The sequence below is a fragment of the Cryptotermes secundus genome, unplaced genomic scaffold (assembly GCF_002891405.2).
Source record: "Cryptotermes secundus unplaced genomic scaffold, Csec_1.0 scaffold413, whole genome shotgun sequence".
In the NCBI taxonomy this organism is placed as follows: Eukaryota; Metazoa; Arthropoda; class Insecta; order Blattodea; family Kalotermitidae; genus Cryptotermes; species Cryptotermes secundus.
In genome coordinates this window covers 364,753-389,059 of record NW_019723309.1, presented here as the reverse complement: position 1 = coordinate 389,059, position 24,307 = coordinate 364,753, and the positions used below count along the sequence as shown (strand labels likewise).

General features: G+C 40.2%; 1 protein-coding gene across 2 annotated transcripts in view; it reads right to left on the bottom strand.

The window, feature by feature from the left end:
- LOC111861774 (GTPase-activating protein CdGAPr) overlaps positions 1-24,307 on the bottom strand; it is a 182,413-nt gene that overhangs the window by 17,181 nt on the left and 140,925 nt on the right. For both annotated transcript variants that reach the window (XM_023846615.2, XM_033750454.1), the window contains 12 exons: positions 23,468-23,635; positions 23,079-23,303; positions 19,428-19,652; positions 15,400-15,742; positions 13,906-14,008; positions 11,530-11,763; positions 10,405-10,655; positions 9,159-9,287; positions 7,861-8,054; positions 3,575-3,846; positions 1,642-1,852; positions 153-371 (listed from right to left, as the gene is read on the bottom strand). In XM_023846615.2, coding sequence (XP_023702383.1) covers positions 153-371; positions 1,642-1,852; positions 3,575-3,846; positions 7,861-8,054; positions 9,159-9,287; positions 10,405-10,655; positions 11,530-11,763; positions 13,906-14,008; positions 15,400-15,742; positions 19,428-19,652; positions 23,079-23,303; positions 23,468-23,635 — 2,574 coding nt within the window. The remainder of the gene's footprint in view (positions 1-152; positions 372-1,641; positions 1,853-3,574; positions 3,847-7,860; positions 8,055-9,158; positions 9,288-10,404; positions 10,656-11,529; positions 11,764-13,905; positions 14,009-15,399; positions 15,743-19,427; positions 19,653-23,078; positions 23,304-23,467; positions 23,636-24,307) is intronic.

Here is a 24,307-nt window from a genome sequence, read left to right as displayed (position 1 = left end):
GGCCAAGAGTGCAAATTATGCTCATCATTTTTTTTCTTGGCACTACAGCCTCAGTGGACCTAGGCCTACCTCCATGAACTTCTCTGGAAGCCCATCATTAATAACCATAAATTAAGCAAACAAACACAACCGAAAGAGTGCGTGAATGCTACCTGCTGGTTCTCAGGACTCTGACTGTCAATGTAGCGCAGTTCTGCTGCTGAACATGCCAGCTGTTCTTCTAGCCTAGACCGCTTTGAGCGACTTGAGCCCTGAGGAGAAATGGGGGCTGCACATGTTTTTTGTTTCTTTGGTGAGGGATCAGCACTGGGGCAGCCACTGAGTGGGTCCTCAGGCCGCGCACGAGGCACTGGCATCCGCTTACTGCTCATCTGTAATTCATCATCACAGTTTCATAATTAGTCACGGACAGACTCTTTTGGTTCTGCACAACTTTTCTGTTAATTTCAGAGCAGCTATTTGAAATAAATCCTTATAAACTCTAACAATGTTCAAATACTTGCGAATGACAGTAAAGGTAAAGGTAAAGTTTCCTTGTGCTTGAATAATTAAGCACTATGCCATGAAGACATATGGAGGATGGATGTATAGATCCACATATTTTTGACCTCAGCACTAGATGGAGGTGAGTGGTCAGCTTCATAGCCCAGCCACTTTAATCCTGGGGAAAGAGTCCCCAGCGCCAGTCTGAATAGCATACAGAGGAGAAAAATCTTGTCCTTATTAGGACTCAAAAATTCTCACACCTCGGCTGTCCAGCCCATAGCCAGTCACTATACTGACTCCACTATCCTGACTTGGGAATGATAATAAATCAATATTCTTTATGAAATTAGCAACAGATTTTAAATATAGCAAATGCAAATTATCATTCATTTTAAAATATTTTTCTGAATACTATATAAAAATAGCCCTGGTTTTTACATTTCTGGTGTCAATCAATCCCATGAAGCAGAGTCCTCCCTAAGAAGATGAGTCATTCAGGTGTTCAGGAAAATCGGCACCTTTCATGAAACCCAAAGGCTCACTGCTGTGTTCACAAGAACCAGCCACTGGATCCTACCCTAAGCCAGTTTAATCCAGTCAAAATCCTTACAGCACACTTAAGACATATTTTAATAGTATACTTCCATTTATAGCCATGACTCCCAAACTCTCTCCCCCCTTCAGGTTTTCTGACTGTAGTCTGTTACGCATTTCTCAGCTCCCCCATGTGCGCTGCAAGCCCCACTCCCCCCTTCCTTCTCGATTTCATTACCTGAATAAAACTCACTGGAAAATATCAAGCTCTCACTCATTACTCAGTTCCCTTCATGTCTTATCCTGAAGATGGAGGCAGCAGATCTCCCCGAAACATTGCCCACCTAAAGAACTCCACATTCACCAGAAGCCAAGAATCTACATTTTTACCACTGTGAAAACCCCAAATCTCATACAGACTCAATCTTAATTATTTATTATGTAAGTGTAAGAAAGTTTTAATCAGAATATATTTTAATCGCACAGAAATTGCATTATATTGCATCAACAGAAACAATAGCTACCTGCAATATCCAGTATTAATTTCTTATGTGCAACTTCAAACAGCGCTTGTATCTCACATGTTATGCCAAAGGAGCCACCGGTTACAGTCGCACTCACCATCTGCTGTCGGACCTTGACTGCAGTTCCCATACGAGGAAATGGATGTGATACGATACTGCCGCTACCCACTGACATAGCTGTCAATGTTTCATCCTCTGAAAATATCTGCATCTCTGACTCTTCCAAGTCAAAGTTCAGCCGAATCTCACTGAGATCAAGAGAGGAGGAGAAGTGATCCTCAGCTTCCTCCTCCGGTAGTCTGGACGGTCTGCATTATACAAAAAAACATGACACTGCAAATGATATAACAAAAAATGGGATTCCAAATCTGGTGCATTAAAAATAATATGCAATAACTTATTTTCCAGCTATGCAAGAAGAAATTTTTCTTCCGCAACTGCGTTTCTATGATATGAAAAACACAATTTTAATAAAGAATAGCCAATACATTACTTCCATCAGGCTGTGATCAGTTCCACCCAAATCCTTCCAATTCAATTCACCTGTCATCTACAATTACACTACACAGTAAAATGTCAGCATAACAAAATCATGCAGGTGACAAATTATATTCGTTATATTGAAAAATATCAGGCACGTTTGCCTGATACACAGGCATTTGTTGCAAGTGACTGGCAACTGTTGCTTTTATTGTTTCACATATTTTGCTGGAATAACCACGTTGTGAGGAACAACATCTAACCTCACATTATCGAGGAGTGTTATGCAACATCTTATGTGATGATTCCTGTAATATATTGTGACATGATGCCTGAAAGTGCGCAATCAGAGAAGCACAACAGAGACATCTGTTGTTAGACAATGCCTAGGTAAACATTGTTCCTGCAGCAATGAATGAATACATAGATTACCATGGCAACGGATATGCTGATTACAACAGATGAACTGCTGTAGTGGCTATTTTCTATACGGCTCTCGTGAAGTCATGAAATGAGAGGAATTTGCCAGGCAGAGCAAGGAGTCATACTGGAGAGATGTACAGTGTAGTAGAAAAATAGACACCAGTGCAAGATCCAGACAACAGTGTAAGATTCGTTATCAAGAAGGAGTTCAATGTGTAAACTGTTATAATCAAGTGTAACTGTAATAGGGAAGTCCAATAAATCCAATAATAAAATCTAGAACCCACAGTTATTTGTCACACAACTCCTGTATGTGCAATATCAAAAGTTGTGACACTCCTTCAGGGTACTGACAAATATACGCTCATTTAATTCACTCTATTTTATTCTCCTGTTTGAGTCATTTCCACTATTTTTTTAAAATCTCAGTGGCCCACACACAGTCTGTTTTATTATAACTAATTAAAACAATAATATTTATGGCTGCTTCCTGTTATAATTTCTAGACCGGAGCTGCTATTTCCTTGAAATAGCTCCTCAGTTATCCTCATGAGGCTGAGTGGACCCTGTTCCAGACCCACTAATTCTCAGAAAATCTGGTAGCGCTGGGAATCGAACCCAGACCTTTGGCTCTGTAGCCAGGAACTCTGACCACGAGACCACAAGAGACAGTCTAATTTGTTGCGCTGACCACACAACACCCTTTATCTGCTAAAGTTGACACTAACCTCACAGACAAGCGGTGGTCGCTTGGTCGGTACAGTTCACTTGTGGACTAAAACCATGGAGTCTGTTTGTTTGTTTGTCCTGTTATTATTTTACCAACTGTTAGTCAGACCACTCCACAGTGTGACAACTGTTTGAATTTATTTAAGCAGCCATAGCTGCTGACATGCCTATCAACCAAACAACTCAGAAATGTAGAAAGGTAAGTGAAGACAGGTACCCAAGGGCATAATGGAGTTATACATGTACAGGGCAGAGCTAGAAGAAAGGATATATTAGAATGAGGATTTTGGGAGGAGTACAGATACTAAGAAGCTTAATGTGTGGAGGTAGGAATAAATGTTTTACCAAGTGGCTACTTCAGAAACACGACAGGTACCAAAGGCAGAAAAAAATCTTACCTGACTACAGGATGGGAGTGAACTGGAGTCTCTGCCAGCAGATCAAAGTATGAGTCATGTGACACAGAGCGGCTGTGTCCACTTGATTTATTGCTGACAGGGCCTGGTGACAAGGTGTCAGCATCGGAGTGCTCAATGGTGGGCTTCGATTCTAGGTCCAAAGCTGCAGAGTTTCGACATGAGTCTGCTACAGAAGTAAGAGATTCAGCACTTTTCACAGGCCGCAGTCTCCGCCGCCCCTGAGCCAGTTCATTTTCCGTCACAGCTTTCTCCTGCTTAATTCAAGTTTCATATAAGTCACGTCAGGTGATCACAGCAATCAAAACAGATTCCATATTTAATTAGTTCTGAAATAGAACAGCCTTCCTTAACCCTTGAAGGCTTCTTTTGAGAGTACAATTTAGAATCAAAAACTGATACTTAATGCAGACACCATGACTTTCAAGGTTTGTGCTGGGGTATTAGAATTCTCATTATTTTACAGCAAACATGTATTTTGTTCACAGCTTCTATCACCCAGGGTTTGATTGCCGGTGCCATGTGTGCAAAATATTCTTTAACAAGTTACAATTACTGAGTTTTTGGACTCTGCTCATCATCTGGTATTTTAAAAAATATAAAATTTCAGAAACAGATCCAGTTTCTAAAATGTTAGTTCATTAGAATACAATTAGAGAGAATTAACCTCAGTCACTGGTCCAGTGATTGAGGTTAGCTTTTTCTAACAGACCCAACAGAGCAGATGCCTCCCACCCTTTCATCTGCAGACAGAAAGAGATCCATCATCTGAAACACAGTATCCTTTACAATACAAAATGATGGCCAAAATCCAAAAATTTCCTAATCCTGACACTATATCGTAGCATCCTATTGCACATCACATATTTATTATTGTTATTTAGCTGTCTCACATGCAACTTTTTTTTTAAAACCTTAAAAAAGTTTAAAATGTTAAAATCTCTTCTACATCCCTGGTATATGCATATACAGGGTGTCCCAGGAGGAATGTGCCAAACTTCGGGAGGGTGTTCCTTATGTTAAAGTATGCCGATATAACCCAAAACACCTATGTCCAAAGTTGAACGGTTATGGAGATAATGGCCCGAGAAAAGTGTGGTCTTCTTGCAGGTCCACGCACTATACATACCTGTCAGCTGAGACCCTTATCTGTTTGTCCTTGAGTGCCGCGAGTCACACTAGCGTAAGCTCATGCGCTGCCTACAGATTAGTTTGCTGTGGGGTCGTGAATGGGTGGTAAATTAGTTGTGTGATGAGTTGCTGAAATGCCTTTTGTGTTTTCACACGTCGAGTATTGTGATATGCATTTTGTGTATGGATTTTGCGGTGGCAATGCACGTGCTGCTGTTGAAGAGTACCAAAGGCGTTTTCCCGATCGAAGGATTCCATCTCGAAGTGTATTTACGCGAATTCACCAGACATTGCGTGAGACTGGTTCTCTTCCGAGTGTTTCTGTGCAGTCGGAAAGGGAGGATGTACAAATGAGAAACACACGAGAGAACATTCTTCGCATGATTGATAGAAGTCCGCGTCTCTCCACTCGTAGAATGGCCTCTCGCATCGGCGTATCACGTATGCAGGTGTGGCGAACTTTACATGACGAAGACCTGTATCCTTACCATGATCAAAGGGTACAACATCTGGAACCAGGCGACCATGCTCAGCGTATGGATTTCTGCCACTGGATAAAAGCTCATCCCGAACTGTTAAGCGTCATTTTATTCAGTGATGAGGCGTCGTTTACCCGGGACGGTGTAAATAATTTACGAAATATTCATACGTGGTCCCATAATAATCCACATGAGATAATGGAAACGAAATTCCAAAAGAGATTTTCTGTGAATGTATGGTGTGGTGTGCTTGGGAACAGGTTGATCGGACCTTTTGTGTTTCACAACAATTTAACTGGAAACACGTATGGAGCCTTCCTAAGGAATGAGTTACCATGTTTGTTGGAAGACATCCCGTTAACGATAAGGAGGAAAATGTACTTCCAACATGATGGGGCTCCTCCACATTATACTCAGCACGTGAGACACTACTTAGATGAATCCTTCCCTAACCGCTGGATAGGTCGTGGTGGTCCCATTGCATGGCCACCGAGGTCGCCAGATCTTACGCCTCTAGATTATTACCTCTGGGGCCACATGAAGACCTTAGTCTACGAAACTAAGGTCGATTCCCGAGAAGCACTGCGGAATCGTATTTTTGCAGCGGCAGAGCACATACGTCACCATTCAGGCAACATTGCTTCTGCTACCCAATCCCTCATGATGCGTGCCGAAAACTGCATTGCAGCTGGCGGAGGACACTTTGAACAATTACTATAAAGCAGGTACTGTATTTTAATACTTATGTAGTTGGCTTATAGCAGAATATGCAGTCAGTCATGTTACACCAGCGCTTGCCATTCATGTGTCATGTGTAGTGATGAGGCGTCTTTTACCCTGGACGGTGTAAATAATTTACGAAATGTGCATACGTGGTCCCATAATAATCCACATGAGATAATGGAAACGAAATTCCAAAAGAGATTATCCGTGAATGTAGGTATAATAAGAGTTATGTGGTCGGCTCATAGCGCAGCCATATTACGTCATCGCACGCCAGTCATGTGTTATGTATACTGCTTGGAAACCTAAGGACAATTATGACATGGCGAGCGAGTATTTTGTACTTCAATTTTATGGCTTTCCGTCACTCACAAGTTGGTTTGATGTTACGTACATTATTAACATTACAGAATCCACATATTCCTGCCAGTTTTAATATCTATTTTGTAATCAACAAGTGTGTAACCCCGGTCAAAGTTTGACACTTCTCTGGCCATTATCTCCGTAACCGTTCAACTTTGGACATAGGTGTTTTGGGTTATATCGGCATACTTTAACATAAGGAACACCCTCCCGAAGTTTGGCACATTCCTCCTGGGACACCCTGTATACATATACATGGTTCAACCAACAATGGTCATCTTCATGTGTGTCTAAAATTGTTGATGAAACTGCTGTGTTTCCATCTGTAAGTTTACTTTTGGGATATACCCAGTGATATAGAAGCAATTTTAATGTTTAAAATTTTTTAAGGTTTCAAAAAGCAAGTTGCATGTGAGATGGACTAGCTAACAGGAATTAATCCTGAGTGTTATACGAGGGGGGACCCAAAAATAACCGGAAACGACCTGTTGCGCGCACATGCTTTGTAGTTACGAGTTGTGCTGCTAGGTGGTGTTAGCTGGGGGTCTCCCGCAACTGTTAGTGAGCTGGCGTCAGTCTGAGTTGAGTGGTTTGTCTGTGGTGCTCTGTTGTGTGCGTTCCTGTTTCAAACCTTTGGCGATTAGTGAGATGGCCGACCAGAAGGAACAAAGAGTGTGCGTGAAATTGATGAAGATCGTTGAAAGACCATTGACCAACTTTCTGAGGAAACGAACATCTCATGGAGCACAGTCCAGCGAATTTTAACCGAAGGTTTGCACATGAGACGGGTGTCTGCAAAATTTGTTCCTCGCTTGCTCGGAGATGACCAAAGAGAAAACCGCATGAATGTTTGCCACGACTTGAAGAGTGAAGTGCAGTTTTCCCTAACAGAAAGCAAAATTTCACGCACACTCTTTGTTCCTTCTGGTCGGCCATCTCACTAATCGCCAAAGGGTTGAAACAGGAACGCACACAACAGAGCACCACAGACAAACCACTTAACTCAGACTGACGCCAGCTCACTAAGTCGCGGGGGACCCCCAGCTAACACCACCTAGCAGCACAACTCGTAACTACAAAGCATGCGCGTGCAACAGGTCGTTTCCGGTTATTTTTGGGTCCCCCTTCGTATGCTACCATAAAAACCACTTAGACTTCAATCCTAACTGCTTCACCAATTCTGATTCAAAATCAAAAACAAGTCTGCCTCGATGGTGTGTACCATGGCACTCTGACACATGACAGTAGGTTCCACGTGGTTAGTGAGGCAAAGTGCATGCATTTTGCAGCCAGAAACTAATTCATACAGTTACAGGTACTCTCTTGTGCACTTGTTAAGTTACCAGGGGCAGAAGACATTCACATTTCCACTGTCATCTACTATTTTTTCCACCATTCCATCAATGGGATTAGGAGAATCCAATTTTGGGTGCAAATGTATAAAATGTGAATTCACCAAGTCAACAAGAGCAAGGAAAACAGCTGTCTTGTCACGTCTGCTTTGGTCGTAAGACTACTGTTCTTACTCTGTTCTAATATGTATTGTTTCAGTGGGTTAAACTTAACACTGACCCGATTGAGTCCCAAGTCTGACGGAATGGAAGCTTTATGTTGCTGGGGTCCTGAGGTTTTACGTCCAGATTTGCTGAAAAATGACTTCCAGCCTAGTGGAGATCTTTTACTGGAGGATCCACTGCGTTTCCTGCTGGACCCTGGAAGTTCAATGACTGTATGGTACTTGGCTGGAAGGTTTGCTGGTCCACCACCTGCACAGTATTCATATTGCAAAAATTACATTAAGTGAGAAAGGCCAGACCACCTGGGCAAAAGCTGAAAAAGACAATGGTGGAAGGAAAACAATAGATGTTCTATTATTGTCTCAATAGCACTGCCTGTACAAATGACATATATTTCCCAGTGCATATGCAGCATAATGGTTTAAAGAGGGAAAATTAAAAATTCTTTTAATCTGCACCAGTATAAAAATGTTGTGAGATATTGTAGGTAATTTTAGGAGAAAAAACTGCACCTTATACTCTGGCAAACATTCAGAATTACTGAGTTTTTTGACAAAAGCATAATAGTTTAGAAAGGGAAAACTAAGAATTTTTCTTTTAATCTGCACCAGTGTATACAATGCACAGAGAATTTAAGGTAATTTTTGAGGGGGTAAAAAACTGCATCTTATACACCAGCAAAACCTCAGAATTACTGTTTTTTTACTAGGGACTAGCTCTATCAATTGGGCCCAACTGAGTAAGTTTTACCTGAAGACACAGACGGCATCCAGTTTTTGAAAAGTTGTATTTTGAAATATAAACAGAACAGCGTTTTAGATAAAAACAGGTTGATGGATAATGTCCAGAAACATAATATTTGTACTACCTATAAATCTTTTAAACCTTTCAGTTCAGAACCCCTCTGTCTACTGCTCCTCTCAAAATACCTCATGATTAAAATATGTAACTCCACCTGTTGTTTTGCCACCCTGAGTGAAAAGCATACCTTGAAGGTATCTGAAGACAATGCATCAAGACAAATGTATATTTTAGTGGATACACCCAAGTGAAGAAGAAATAAACATGGATTCCAGATGATACATAAACCGATTTTTGACAGAGAGAGTATGAAGGTGTGGACTGGGATCAGCTGGTAAAGGATATGGCCCAATGTGGGTGTGTGTACACCCCCCCCCACCTCCACACATACACAGTGCATGCACAGTAACAAGTGAAATTACAAAAAACAGGGTCAAATAATGAAAGCAAGAATTATTAATAAAACCTAAAAGAAAAGAAACATGGCAAAACCTAGATGGAAAAGCATCTATTTATATACAGATTCTCTGTACAATAAAACATACAACTCACCAACTTCAATGTACTCTTGCTCTGCCTTGCTTGAAGACAATAATGCTCGTGTGCGGGCTTCTTCAAGAGACAGCAATTTGGTTGGTGTGGAAATGGCAAGAGATTTAGGCCGACTGCGTTTTGGAGTTACTGGAAACAATGAATAAAGGCAAACAAATGTAGACAGTGTACTACAGTTTACACTACACTAAGTTCTCTACACAGCAACTCTGTCATATTAGAAGATTATATTATACAGACAACTGAAAAGGAGCAGACAAGAAGCAGGCAATGCCCATGTTAAAGAGCATCCTAATATTTGCATGGAGAGAGTTCAGGGTGGAGGGGCATCAATACAGAAGACAAGCTGGTGGCCTGATAATGACTCAAAGCAGATACTTAAAAAAACTGAAGCCAAATAATACTCAGTACACTTGCTATGAGAAAATACTCTTGGTCCTGTGACTTAGCAGGATAGCAAAGGTTGAAGGATCTGTTAGATATAACACAATTTTTTTTTATTGCTAGTGGGGCACTGTGCTCACTTCTGGCCTGTTGTACTAGCCCCAGATGATAGGTGAGGGTGATTGTGGAGCAATTGGTGGAATGAAGATTGGCAGGGGAAACCGAAGTACTCAGAGAAAACCTGCCCCAGCGCCACTTTGTCCACCACAAATCCCACTTGACCAGACCCAGAATCGAACCCGGGCTGCCGCGGTGGAAAGCCAGCGACTAACTGCTTGAGCTATGGCACGGCCATATAAGACAATTACTAAAAATAAAGTAATTGTGCATGTCAATTATGCTGTTCATCTTTTGTATAGCATGTAGTCTGAAATTACTAAAACGCATCTTTCAATAAAATAAACTGCAGGTATATTTTTTAAATTAACCAATTCTTTGTTGGATTTTAAGTTGTGACTATGAAGAACTGTATCTTCTGGGATACAATTATGCAAAGTCCGGTGAAAGTCAACTGATATTTCAAAGAAACATATCGCCTCCACCTTCAAGGTAAAAAAAGTAAGCCAGGTAAGAAAATGGCATGAAGCAGGCAACAAGCAGAGTTCTTCAACCTCCTTCTCATTACATGTGCTTACAATCAATAATTCTAAATGGTAAGGTAACTTTATAAACAATGCCTATACTTGAAACAGTATCATCACACCTGCCAATAATTCTCAAATCATTTCTTACGCATGGGTTAATAAAGCCCATTAACAAAAGTTAAGGTATAAACTTGAAGACTTTCCGCAAACTGCATTACCTTGAGGATGAGGCAAGTTGCCTATTGATGGAAGACCATCACAAAAAATGAGGTCGGTGTAGCAGACAAGGAACTCTGTAACAACAGCTTGAACCCCAACACCTTGCAGTGCTGCCACTCCACCCACTTCAAGTTCCTTGCAGCGCAAAAGATTTGGAGCCCATACAATGGCCACATTGCGAGGGGTCATGCCTGTCATGTGCCCATGTTTTGCTACACGAGCTAAATGCTGCATCAAGTATTCCAGAGTTCTGTAAACACAATCCCCGCACAAACTATTTTACAGCACGCACTTTCAAAGGCATGACATATTCTATCAATCTTCATAAATATCCCAGATGAATGCTTAAGTTTATCACTAAACTATACAATTTTAACAAATATAATAAACATGTCCTCTGCTTTGGATATCAGTTTCTCATAAAATCACCTAACTGTTGCTGAAGTACAAAGTGAAAAGTACTGGTTAGTCAAATTAGAAAGTTCCACAAGAAGAATTCAAAGCGATGCATTGACTACTGAGTACTGATATGGGGAGGGGACAACCTCCAGACACCCCTTAAGCACTCAGACATCTACTGGGTCCACTATGGGCCCCAAACATTGCTTTCACTTTATCTAAAACCAAAATACTCCAGTCTGATGCCCATTTAATATTCACTGACTGTGCCCATGCAGAGCCAAAGGTTATAAATGTATGCTGAACCAAGCAGGGCTACTGGCAGTGCGAAATCCTGAAAGTCCTCTCGTCATTTGCAGACAGGGACATCAGAGCCACCAACACTGATCCCAGTTGAACCCTCAGTTTCCCCAGACAAGGCCTCTTCTTGACGAGCAAATAAAGAACTGTGACATGACGTGATATTATGGTTTGCCAGACTGTTAAACTGAAGTGAGAATACTGAACTGACGCTGACGCTGACGCTGACACTGATCTGTTGACTACTGGTTTCTTCCAATATTAATAAAATATATATATATATAGTTTAAGAAATAAAACAGCTGCAATGCTGTAAGTATAAATAGAGTCAAACTATGAAAGCTACTTACTTATACTGACACAGATTTTTTGGTTTATTACCTGACATATGAGTAAATATATCATAATTCCCCCTTCTAAAATACCTGTAGTGGGGAGGTGGTAGTTTCTGCACAGCGTCCCTCATACGAAGGAGTCTGTAGCCCTCTTCCTGGCTTGACTGAACAGCATTTACAAAAGTGTGGTACAGCTGGTATGTACACAGAGGGTTTGGAAGCTCACGAAAATACATCTTGAGCAGAGACGCAACTGAATGTATGTCTTGGAGAATTGCTTCATCCTCGTAGAGAGCTGGAACCCGATCTTCATCAAACGCATTTCTGTAAATATTTAAATTATCATCCTTTACAGCTGGCTTACTTCATAGCCTGCCACTCTTAGCAGTGCACTAGTATAGAGCAGTATTTCACGGTTAAGAAATGAACTGAAAATGATCTACGTATGTCCACGAAATCACACAATGTAGCCATATGTACCATGTAGTAAAACAAGAAGAAACTATTTACACAAAATGATTTGAGAAAGAAAAATTGTTGCCCTTTTTAAAGTGTAGTCTTAAATGACCAAAATTCTTTATGGTGGTTGGAAATGGCACCTGTATATAGCCAAACTTATTTATGGCAGCAAAGGTGTCAAAGGATGTGTTCTGTGGTCATTACAGTACTTCAGCTGTTAAGATTATATAGTATCAAATGACAGGGCAAATTAGTAAACAATAAATTGAAAAGGAAGTAGAAAGAAATAGTCACGGTCTAATTTAAGGTACTATTCCAGAATATGCTTCAAGGGACTAACGAGAACAAAAACCTTTAGCAGGACAACTGGTCTTTAAGCCAAGATCTGGACTCTGAACATGAAGCAAAAGTGCTACACATCAACTGCGGCTTTCAGTGGGGATGTTATGATCTGATACACACAATATTCATGTCTCTGCATCCCTCAAGTCTGACCCAAGTACTTAAAAACTGCTTTTAACACAAATATAAGTAATCTATCATTATGGGGGGGCAGAATAGAAAATAGAAAAATCAATAGCACATACAGTAAACAACTTACGTAAGGCTTCAGCTCTGACAAATGTTACAGAAGTCAAAATTTACTAAGTCGGAAACTGTATATATATGTCTCATATTATATAGTTTCATAGTACAACACAGGTAATAAAAATATGGCCTTCAGAATCACTCTTGTGCTTATCAGCCTTGATTGTGAAGGTGAAAGTTCTGTATTCTGCAAAAGAACATGAGGTACATACAATCAACATAGAAAGTGATGAAAATGATATGCAACTGACACCGTGCACATAAGGTAACATAACCAGGTACTTTGTCGTAATCTGTTATGCTAGTGTTCTGCTAGCTCAATGATGTAAAATTTCCACATGCAACTTATTTTTTTTTTTCGTTGTTACATGAAGTTTGATTTGTGTAAGTCAAGCCCTGTCTAACCTGGAAAGAATCTGTACTGCGAAATACATAAATAAATAACCACATCTCTTTTATAAAAGGTTATCAACTCCATCCAGTGTGACTGATAAATGTTTTTATTTTTAATCTTCCATCCTTGGCGTGTCTTGGTTAGAGAGACCATCTTCAGAAGTATATATCAATACAAGCAGAAACTACTATTACAATGTGATTGGTCAAATACATACAATATAATTACAATGTCATGAATATAAAGGATGAAATATAAAAGAAAAACATTTTTCAATCACACTGGACGGAGTTGATACTTTTTATAATACTGCTAGTGTGACGGACCAGGATTAACCAAATCAAATTTAACCTCATCTCCTTCTAGTTAACTATTCAAAATATGGTCACCTTAAATTTTAAAACTATCCCACTGGGACCAATATTCTTGGCCCTTTTTTATTATTTACTTATTTTAAAGCAAAAAAGAGGACTGCAGTAACATCAGGTCCATATGTTCATCTGCCTCTGCATCTGTCCCTAATAATTTACAAGTCAACTAACAGATTTCTGCGAAATTTGGATGAACATTATCCAGCACCCCTGCCTTTGAGCTGCTTATCTCTTTACCACAAAGAGTACAAATGATGGGACTGAATGGCTACCACTATGACATTTTATTATTAATTTCTAGTAGTCAGCATACCAGCCTAGAATTCAAAAGGCTCTGGATTTGATTCCAACTCCCACTAATAATAAAAAAATAATAAAAATCTATCAGTATTTCAACCAATCATCTGAAAATGGTAGAACAGCAAACTTCTTAATGCTATGAATAGCAAATACAGCTCAGGCAGTTGAAAATGACAAAATTAACAACTACCAAAGGCCTTTGAAGAATCAAACATAAGTTACAAGTATCTGCCAGACTCTGTATATCACTCTGTTAATCATACAAAAAGCACTTAATTATGATTCCAACAAAGTGTGTACATTACAAGAATTGGAATATAGCCTTCTATATAACACAGCAGCACCAAATCTTACCTGAGCTTTTGGATATTTGAAGTAACGCCAGAGAGTCGGTAGATACCGTCCACTATACCACGGCTTTCAATGAACTCTGCACAACACTTCAGAACCATTGGAACTAGAAACAGAAGATTTCCATATATTAAGTCTCCTGAAACAAAAGAACTTTCAGTCCACATAAAATTAATTAATCTGAAATTAACAGTTACTCATGTGCAAGAATCCATTCTAATACACCACAACCTATTTTACAAGACACATTACAATTCCAAATTCATCTTGGTATTTCAAGCTGCCACTTGCCAAAAGCTTTCCAAATAAAAAATTTGAACTGCATTTGCTACATGCCCATCCAATCCTAACACACCAAACCTAACCATCTGGTGATGAAAAATATTTAAATTTCACTCTGTCAAAATGCTGAGGGAATTTCAAATATGCTGAAAAAAATTATCCTTCTCACTTCCATTCATACATGTATATTTACATTCCCCCAAAATTCTCAGTGTGATAAAACTGTGAACATTCCTCTTGGCTCCATGTCACAATGCAATACTGGCAGCAATATTTCAGACTACACAGGTTCTCTCAGGACCTCAAAGAACGCCACCCCCATTTCCATTCTCAGCCTAACAATGCAAGAGCAACATGTCAACAACCCTCTCTGCTACTGCGCTCAGAATGCCGAAAACTGCATTTCCATTCTCAGCCTAACAAAGCAAGGGCAACATGCCAACAACCCTCTCTGCTACTGTGCTCAGAATGCAGAAAATTGCATTTCCGTGCATTCACTTATGCTGCTTGCCTATAAATTTCCCATCTACCACACAAGCAAGTATCGATCACACGGTTACACTAGCCGTATGGAAAGTATAAAGAGATACGCCTAGTTACCTCCCTACATCCTTGTTTTAGCATCCAAAGTAATGAAAACCGTCCTGATACTATTTCCAACTTTTTTTATTGCTACTGGGGTGGGACTAAGTCCCTTGCACTGCAGCCACTTCTGGCCTATTGTACCAGCCCCAGATGATAGGTGAGGGTGATCGTGAAGCAACTGGTGGAATGAAGATTGGCAGGGGAAACCGAAGTACTTGGAGAAAACCTGCCCCAGCACCACTTTGTCCACCACAAATCACACTTGACCAGACCCGGGATCGAACCCAGGCCGCCACGGTGGGAAGCCAGTGACTAACCGCTTCAGCTATGGCACGGCCATATTTCCACCTTAGTACAATGTGGGGGTTCATGAGTACTGAAAACCTCAAACACAATTCTCTTGGCAGCAAAGCTATTCAGAAGTTCACCCTCAAAAGACAGGTAGGAAGATAGGTACCAGAAACAGAGAAATGACATAATTTTCCAGGTTGGGGGTTGTTTGGGTGTGCTGGTAAGGTTTCCACTTACAAATTTTGAATACTTATACTCCACAGATGGGTTGAGGATATGAAGTCAGAACAGGGCTGACTGCCTACATATGAGAAGTAGAGTACAGCAGTGTGAACTTACTTTCATGGCCAGAATTGAGCAAATGTTCTCCAAGGTCACAGCCAAAAACCCTCTCCTTTAATATCCCTGATTGCTTGAGCCGTCGTCTTGACGGGCGAGATAGAATGAATGAACGGAAGAAAGCAATCAGCTTGCCATGCTTCCTCAAGACAGGTTTGCTAGGTTGATCAGGTGTGGGCCGCTGGACAAGTTGCGCTGGAAGTTGTAAGTTATGGGGCACCTTGTCTCCTATAATTGCCACACACTCGCATGGGAAGAAACCGACCTGGAAGCCTCGCTTACCCCGCCACCATACAGATTCTTCAGGAGGCGGCATGTCAATAACAGAAATCATGTCTCCCACCTGCAAACAAATAAAACTGAACTAAAACTCGGAAATCAAAACCGTACATTTATAAAATTGTTACATCAAACTCCATTTATTGTAGGTGACACAATGCATTCTGTTTCAAGACATATCCACTGATGCTCCAACTGACATGTCTGTAGCCATAGTCCATCATAGTGGCCGCGCCATAGCTCAAGCGGTTAGTCGCTGGCTTCCCACTGCAGCAGCCCGGGTTTGATCCCGGATCTGGTCAAGTGGGATCTGTGGTGAATAAAGTGGCGCTGGGGCGGGTTTTCTCCAAGTACTTCGGTTTTCCCTGCTAATCTTCATTCCACCAAATTCTCCATCATCATAATCACCCGGGGCAGGCTACAATAGGTCAATCAGTGGCCGCCATGCCGAGTGGACCCAGTTGGACTCCACCCCCCACTAAGCAAATTTTAATAGTCCATCATAAGACTACGAGGCTCTTCATAATGCTTAAGTAACACAAAGATGTAGACTGTGTTTAAAACAAAATATTCTGAAAATGCTGTCTGGACATAGGTAGAAAATAACTGTAAACTGGCCTCAAGCATCAAGCAGAAACAATCACAGCAGAACAAGCAAAACTTCTCTCATGAACTCATTTCCTTCACCTAGAAAGAAATTATACATTTACTTTCACAGCAACACACTGTTTTAATCCTTATGAGAATAATTTTGGAACAAACAAACTAAATGATAACTAAACTGAAACATAATATTGCACTTGTCATCCTACTTTGCTCTCACTACATGTTTCCGCCATACACAGCCATCATCAGGTGCCGTTTATCTTGCCAAAAATTGTTCCATTGTATGTAAAAATTACATATCGCGTGTGAATGCGATGTTATTAATTAAAATATACAGTTTGAATTAAGATTGGAATTAAAAATTAAAATTAAAACATCTTAATGTTATTTTTTGTTTCAGTCACCAGGTATTCAATAAAAGATATTGTCATATGTAGGGTGATACACGTGATGAAAGTAATGGGTTCTAGTTCTGATGATTGGATTGATTAGCACTTCCTTTACGAGTTCTCTTAATTACCATTAATACAGTGCTACAGGCGATTTTCACACTTTCCAGTCCACCACTGCACACACACTGGGATTCTCTGTTTCCACTAGTCGGATCTCAACACAGAAATTAGCACTTCAAATCACTATGAAGTTTTCCTGTTATTTCATCTTCATTCATTCTGTACTCCACTGTCCTATTCTGTACTCAATAAATCTTCACAATTCACTAAGGACATGCTCTATTCTTGTCCATGTACTCTCAACTGCTGAACCCTCCTGGATCTCTTCATTCCTCCAGCTTACAACTGGCTTGTAACTGCCCTAAACGAATTCTGTCACTTCCTTCTCTTACAAGCACTATGAACAGACCCCACAGAAAACACCGTCTCTATTGTTGATGACATTGCTGCTTTCTTATCACGGTCCAATATGTGGAAACGTGTTGGAAATGGGTTGCATAACCCCAATGTTCCACCACTGCTCAGCGTGAAGGACATAGAAAACACAGCCTCATCTACTGTTGTGTGTTGGACCATGTTTACAGAGCTGTTGCCTGGCAAAGCTTTGATCAAATCGGTTACAATATTTATTTGAGAGAATATCTGGCAATATTGGATGTATACATAATGTGTTGTGTTCTATATTTTTTTGTTATTGTTAGTTTTGTAAGTTTGGGTAGTTGTTTGTAGTTGTACTTATGTGTGGTATTAACGCAGCTCTTACAGATGTCGACGTAGTGTTATTACATGCATTTGCCTGTAATGTGTTAAGGAATATATTATTATATATTATCTGTTATGTTTAATGTTTTGTATGTTAGCTTACTTCTTATAATTATGTATGTTACAGTGAATTGCAGATTTTACCATGCTGTTGGGCTGGCTATGTTGTTGCTTAGTTTGTGTAGGCAGAGATTATGAGCATTCTGTGTAACTAATTCTGCTTTTATAAAGAGGACTGGGTGTATGTGGTGCTATATGATCTCAAATAGTGAGATATCACACTTATAGAATTGGTGAACTTAACTTACATATGAATGATACACACATCAACACATACAACCCCACATTTGAAACCTTATAAGAGAGAAAACTAAATAGAGGAATATTAAATTGGGGGTGGGTCACGGCATTTATGGTATATTTAATGGTATTTTCACTAGTTAAGACTGCATCAAATTGTTAAATGACTGGGGAAAGAAGTGGCCATGGCCTAATTTGAGGTATTATCCTGGCATCTGGATGGAGGGATTGAGGAAAACAACAACAATTCAGTCAGGGCCGAGACTTGGAACCTACTGATTATGAAAGAGTGCAACCCACCAGACTGCAATGTTCAGTGCAAGTTGTTATCCCTAAAAATCTATGTAAGACACTGGTCTGGCTTCATTTTCACTTCATCTACCCATTGTGGCATACAATTATGATAATATAACTCATATACAAGGAAAAATATAAGTAAAAATACTACGTTGAAGTCTGCTTAATATTTACAATAACAAGAGGTTAAACTACAACTTGCCTTACTTGACTACGGGAAATCTGTCATGTGAGGACGGACATGACCACCTCTGAGGTCTAGTGGTCAGAGTTCCTGGCTACAGATCCAGAGTTCCGGGTTCAATTCCCGGCACTACCAAAATTTCTGAGAAGTAGTGGGTCTGGAATGGGATCCATTCTGCCTCCTGAGGATAACTGAGGAGCTATTTCAAGCAAATAGTGGCTCCGGTCTAGAAAACCGAAATTAATGGCATGGGGATTCATTTCACTGACCACGTGACACCCTCCATCCGCTAAATCTGGCACTAACTTTGCCAACAAGCGGCAGTTGCTTGGTCAGTATAGTTTACTTGCAGACTGAAACCATGGATTTTGCAGCATCCAACACTTAAGAGAAGAACACATCTCTGAAACACTGAATTCTAATTCCATTTTCACACATTCCATCTGGGATAGTGTAGTTGGTATAGCGACTAGCTACGGGCTGGACGACTGAGGGGTTGAAGTTTGAGCCCTGGTAGTGTCAAGAATTCTCTCTTCTTCAAGTTGTCCTGAGCAGCTCAGGCCCACCCAGCCTCCTATCCAATGGGTACAGGGGGCTCTTTTCCCAGGGGTAAAGCAGCAGGGGCGTGAAGCTGACCACTCACCTCCAGCTAATACCGAGGTCAAGAAAATTCAGATCTATACATCCACTCCCCCATACACCTTCATGGCATAGTGCTTAATTAGTTAAGCACAGGGACAACTTTACCTTACGATTCCCCAAGAACACTTTATCTTTCACTGCAATTTGTAGGCATATCCAGAGAGGTGCAGAGTGCCTATCTGTCGTGTATCTTCCCATCTGTATGTATGCCAAAAATATATGCTGTACTAACAGATTCACAAACAGTTTAAAATTAGCAGTCTTTCCTGAAATGTATCCAAATTCAGTTTTGGGCCACAGTGAAGCTGGTACGGAAAATATATCGAGCAGTATTAGCTGTAATCTACCGTGAGATTAGAAATAAGGTAGACTGATTGCCTGTATGCAGATATGCAACCATAACAATATCATTATTGAAATGAGTTCAATTTAAGCCCTCCTGACACACAGAATTGAAAAAATATCTGTAGAGGCCAGACGACAAACACAAAGAACCTGGAACTTGCCTCAAATGAAATCTCATCCCCAGCCTGAGCTGTGTATCTTTTGACTGAATATGCTGCAGCAACAGCAGGAGTATTTATGGGACAATTGTCTCCGTCTGGAACCAGAATCCGGCGCCCTCGATTGTCCAATTCCAGCCAGTTCAACACTGGGCCACAGTTGATTAGATTGCCAGCTATCTGGGAGAAGCGGCTCAGATATTCTGTCAACAAGCCACGTACGCTCTCCTGAAAGGAACATGGCTATTTTTAGTCTTTTATCTGACTTGGATTAATTCATGTCAAAATGTATGACTTTTAAAAATGTACCAATATTAAATCAAATCATGTAGTGATGGTTGAGAAGTGAAATGTTAACCCCAATGAAATGGACTGATAAGTACTGTAAACAATAAAACTACATGATACCAAAAAAGGAAAATACATTCTAGTACCTTATTTTCACATCTCAAGCCAACCTTAACTACCTACATACACAACTAATTCTATGGACAAGAGTCTTGCTTGAAAACCCAGAAGTTGCTCAGCTATTCAAGAAGTTCCCATACTTTATGCGACCTGAAGGTTCATCTTGTCTACAGAAGGCCATCATTGGTCCTCACCCTGGCTCAAGCACATCCAATCCACAATCTGCCACCCCATTTCTTTTTGCTGCTCATTCAATATCATCCTCCCAAATACTGGTACAGGTCTTCCCTTCAGGTTTTCCAATCAAAATTTTGTAACCATTTCTCAGCTCTCCCAATGAATGCTACATGTCGTGCCAGTCTCACTCTCCATGCTTTGATCATTCTTATGATGTATGTTCAGCTTACAAATTACAAAGATCAAGTACAAGACTGTGCAACATTTCATAGTGTGGCAGCTGTTCTTATGGTGAGATGTTAATCTCCCCCACCCAACCCATATTCTAGAGGATCACTCCTTGTCAGCTGTCCACTACTGCTTATGCAATACATTTGCAGCTACCATCCCATATCTGGGGGCCACCACTTCAATTAACACTACAAGTCATGTGATGTCATGGCGAAAGCGGACCCAATTAGCATCATATCAAAAGAAAAATACATTCTCATACCTGGTTTTCACATCTTGGGCCATCCTTAATAATATGTATTTACACAAGAGACCACTGTAGGTTGCGGTGTAAGGGCCGAGGAGGCCTACCCCTCATACATTCATACATTTCATTTGACCTCCATAAAAAAAATCTTTAAGCCAATATAATCGCTAAGCTACGATTTCAATATTTTCACATCACAAGAAGTGTATGCCTACTGCTATTCATGCTGTAGGCTCATACAGCTCCACCTTATAATACCAAATGATAAACACAGCATCACGGCAGGATGTGGTCAAATTCAGTCTTCCTGTGTTATGAAACTGTACTATCACGCTGTGGTTCCTGACCCAGAAGACATCTGTTATCAGAAATTTGTTAGTTCCACAAAGCAATACTTTGGTATTACTGGGCAAATGTGAATTGAATGGGCCCAGAAAGGGAATGCTCCCCATTTAAGCAATGGTGACACTTTGCTGTAAGTCTGTCACTGCACCTGTTTACAAGAAGGCTAACAGAACTGGCTGTAATAATTATCAAGGCATAATACTTCATCAACTTCATGCAAAATTAATCCAACATTCTTCCCTCAGTGTTAACTCCATATGTACACAAAATAATCATGGTTCACCAATGTGGATTTCGACATAACAGATCAGCTACTGATCACAATTTCTACATTCATCAGATACTGAACAAATTCTTAAAAAAGTACCTTGTAATTAAATGGTGTACCAGGGCATCATATTATATTTTTTATTAGTAATATATGAGATAGGCCATCTGTACAAACAGATATACTAGTATAACTCAGTTAATTACATATTTTTTAACATTCTGCCTTCATCAGGCTAAAATTACAACATGTTACATATATTTCTTTAGATTCTACAGGGTTCTGACGGTGGTGGATGACACGCAGAATTACTGGGTTTTTTGACCTTCTCCATCGTCCGGAATTCTAGGTATTAGAGGACACGACATTTCATAAACTGGATTTGTTTCGGTCTTCAGGTGAGAAAGGAAGACGCCTACTCAGCTGGGTACAGTGATTGAGATTAGCTCTTTCTGAGGGGCCCAACTGAGTAGGTGTCTTCCCTTCTCACCTGAAGATGGAAAGAGATACAGTTTCAGAAACGTCGTGTCCTCTATTACCTAGAATTCCGGATGACGGAAAAAGTCCTAAAACCCAGTAATTCTGTATATGACAATTTTATAAGAAACGTGATATCATAACACTCTTTACTTATTATTCCATATGAAAAATATGATTAGAAACAGAAAAGAACAAATAAAATAATGATGATAAACCGAAAGCTTTATTTACTTCTTGAAAGGACCAAGTGCAAAATTATCATTCATTAATATGAAATCTACTTGAAGCCTGATGCCATATAGCTGCTATATGGCTAATCTAACATTCTCGCCAATTAAATATTCACCAAATCACCTAAAAGGAGGACCAGCAGAGCCAGAAGAAAAAGCCACTGCTAGGTAACAGCCTGGTAAACATGCTCCCATGGCAATAGAAATGCACACAGCAAGATATGAACTATGTGCAGTGCCTTTTTTTTCTATGTGGCCTATGCTGAGGTTATACAATAAGAATCACAAGCAAGTCACAAGCCAGCAGTTAGTAGTTAGCGTGATTCAGCAGTTGCAGTTGGTGAACAACTGTTAAGTACAGGTGCAGAGGGATCTCTATCATTAGAGGCAGCTACCATCGTGTGTGCTATTGTGATTTGTAGAGTATGTAGCTTAGTAAGAATGTTATAGCCTAAAAGGAGGTCCAGCAGAGCCAGAAGAAAAAGCCACTGCTAGGCAACAGCCTGGTAAACATACTCCCATGGCAATAGAAATGCACACAGCAAGAGAAGAACTATGTGCAGTGCCTTTTTTTCTATGTGGCCTATGCTGAGGTTATATAATAAGAATCACAAGCAAGTCACAAGCCAGCAGTTAGTAGTTAGGTGTGATTCAGCAGTTGCAGTTGGTGAACAACTGTTAAGTACAGGTGCAGAGGGATCTCTATCATTAGAGGCAGCTACCATCGTGTGTGCTATTGTGATTTGTAGAGTATGTAGCTTAGTAAGAATGTTATAGCCTAAAAGGAGGTCCAGCAGAGCCAGAAGAAAAAGCCACTGCTAGGCAACAGCCTGGTAAACATACTCCCATGGCAATAGAAATGCACACAGCAAGAGAAGAACTATGTGCAGTGCCTTTTTTTCTATGTGGTCTATGCTGAGGTTATACAATAAGAATCACAAGCAAGTCACAAGCCAGCAGTTAGTAGTTAGCGTGATTCAGCAGTTGCAGTTGGTGAACATCTGTTAAGTACAAGTGCAGAGGGATCTCCATCATTAGAGGCAGCTACCATCGTGTGTGCTATTGTGATTTGTAGAGTGTGTAGTTTAGCAAGAGTGGTATAGCACTTACAAGTCATAAGCAATCAGCACATTCAGTAATCACTTAAAAACCTGTGTCTCGCCATTAATACCTAATAATGTTTCACACAGAATGGATGTTTCAAGTGTGTTATATCCTGTTTTATTTTTTGGAATCAACAATATGTTTCATAACATCATCCCACTCACCTCTTGTTTGTCTCCTGGGATATTATCCTCTGGTGGAAGTTCCTGAAGTCCAGAAAACTTGCGGTCATAGATGCAGCGATGAAGTTGTTTATCCAGCATACGGAAGTTCTCATATGATCTTCTCAGCACCCAAGTTTTCCCCTGTGAAGTGACAGCCACGTGCCACCACTTGTTCTCTGAGTCTTCATATGCTAGTGGCTTAAGTTCCTCATCATACAGACAGACCTGTAAAAGCATATCACATGTGAGATGGTTGTTTTATTCAGTGCTGCATTATGATAGAATCCAGTATTCATCACTTATCCATCATTCCATCTATTTATGCATTATTCCATTCATCCGTTAACCAGATTCCCATATTACTAGCCATGACACAGAAGTATTTGTACCTGAAAGGGCCCCAGTTCAACTTGTTCGTAGTGAAAATGGGCACATTCATCCAGTTTTGGAAAACGCGATCTGCCATCTGCAGGGGAACTGGATGCGGCTGTTAGGTGTTGAATACGGATGCTGCCACCACGAGAAGATTCCATTTCTGTCGCTGCACAAAGTCCACTCTGCAAACGTAAACACCACAGTCAGAGATCATAATGTATAACTGTATACCGTTTAGTAGAGATTCTCAAGTGGGGCCAGCAGGTACTTTCATTTGTATTACACTGAAGTGACAAGTACCTGATTTAAAACATTATAAAGCCTTGTTTCACACTCTTTAACATATTCAATGATGGAGCTTTTACACCTTATAGACTTGTGTAATTAGGAATAACTTAATTTTTAATAACTGACTGTATTGTGGCAATAAAAATGTGGATATGACATAAAAATATTGAATTATTACTATATTCTTCTAATTCTAATCTTCCAGTCTCTGCTGCTACCTAAAGAAAATTTTGAGATCACAACAGAGCTACATTCACTCACTCATGGAGCTGAGCCCTTCTTGATAAGCTGCCAATTTTCCAGCTACTCAAGAGTTCCTCTTCCCCCCATTTATGCTACATGCCCACCTCATCCTCCTTGACTTGATCATTCTAATTATACTTGGAGAAGAGTACAAGTTATGAGGCTCTTCATTATGCAGTTTTCTCCAATCTCCTGTCACTTCATCTCTCTTCAGTCCAAATATTCTCCTTAACACCCTGTTCTCAAACACCCTCAGTCTATGTTCCTTCCTTAATGACAGAGACCAAGTTTCATACCCATACAGAACCACGGGCAAAATTATA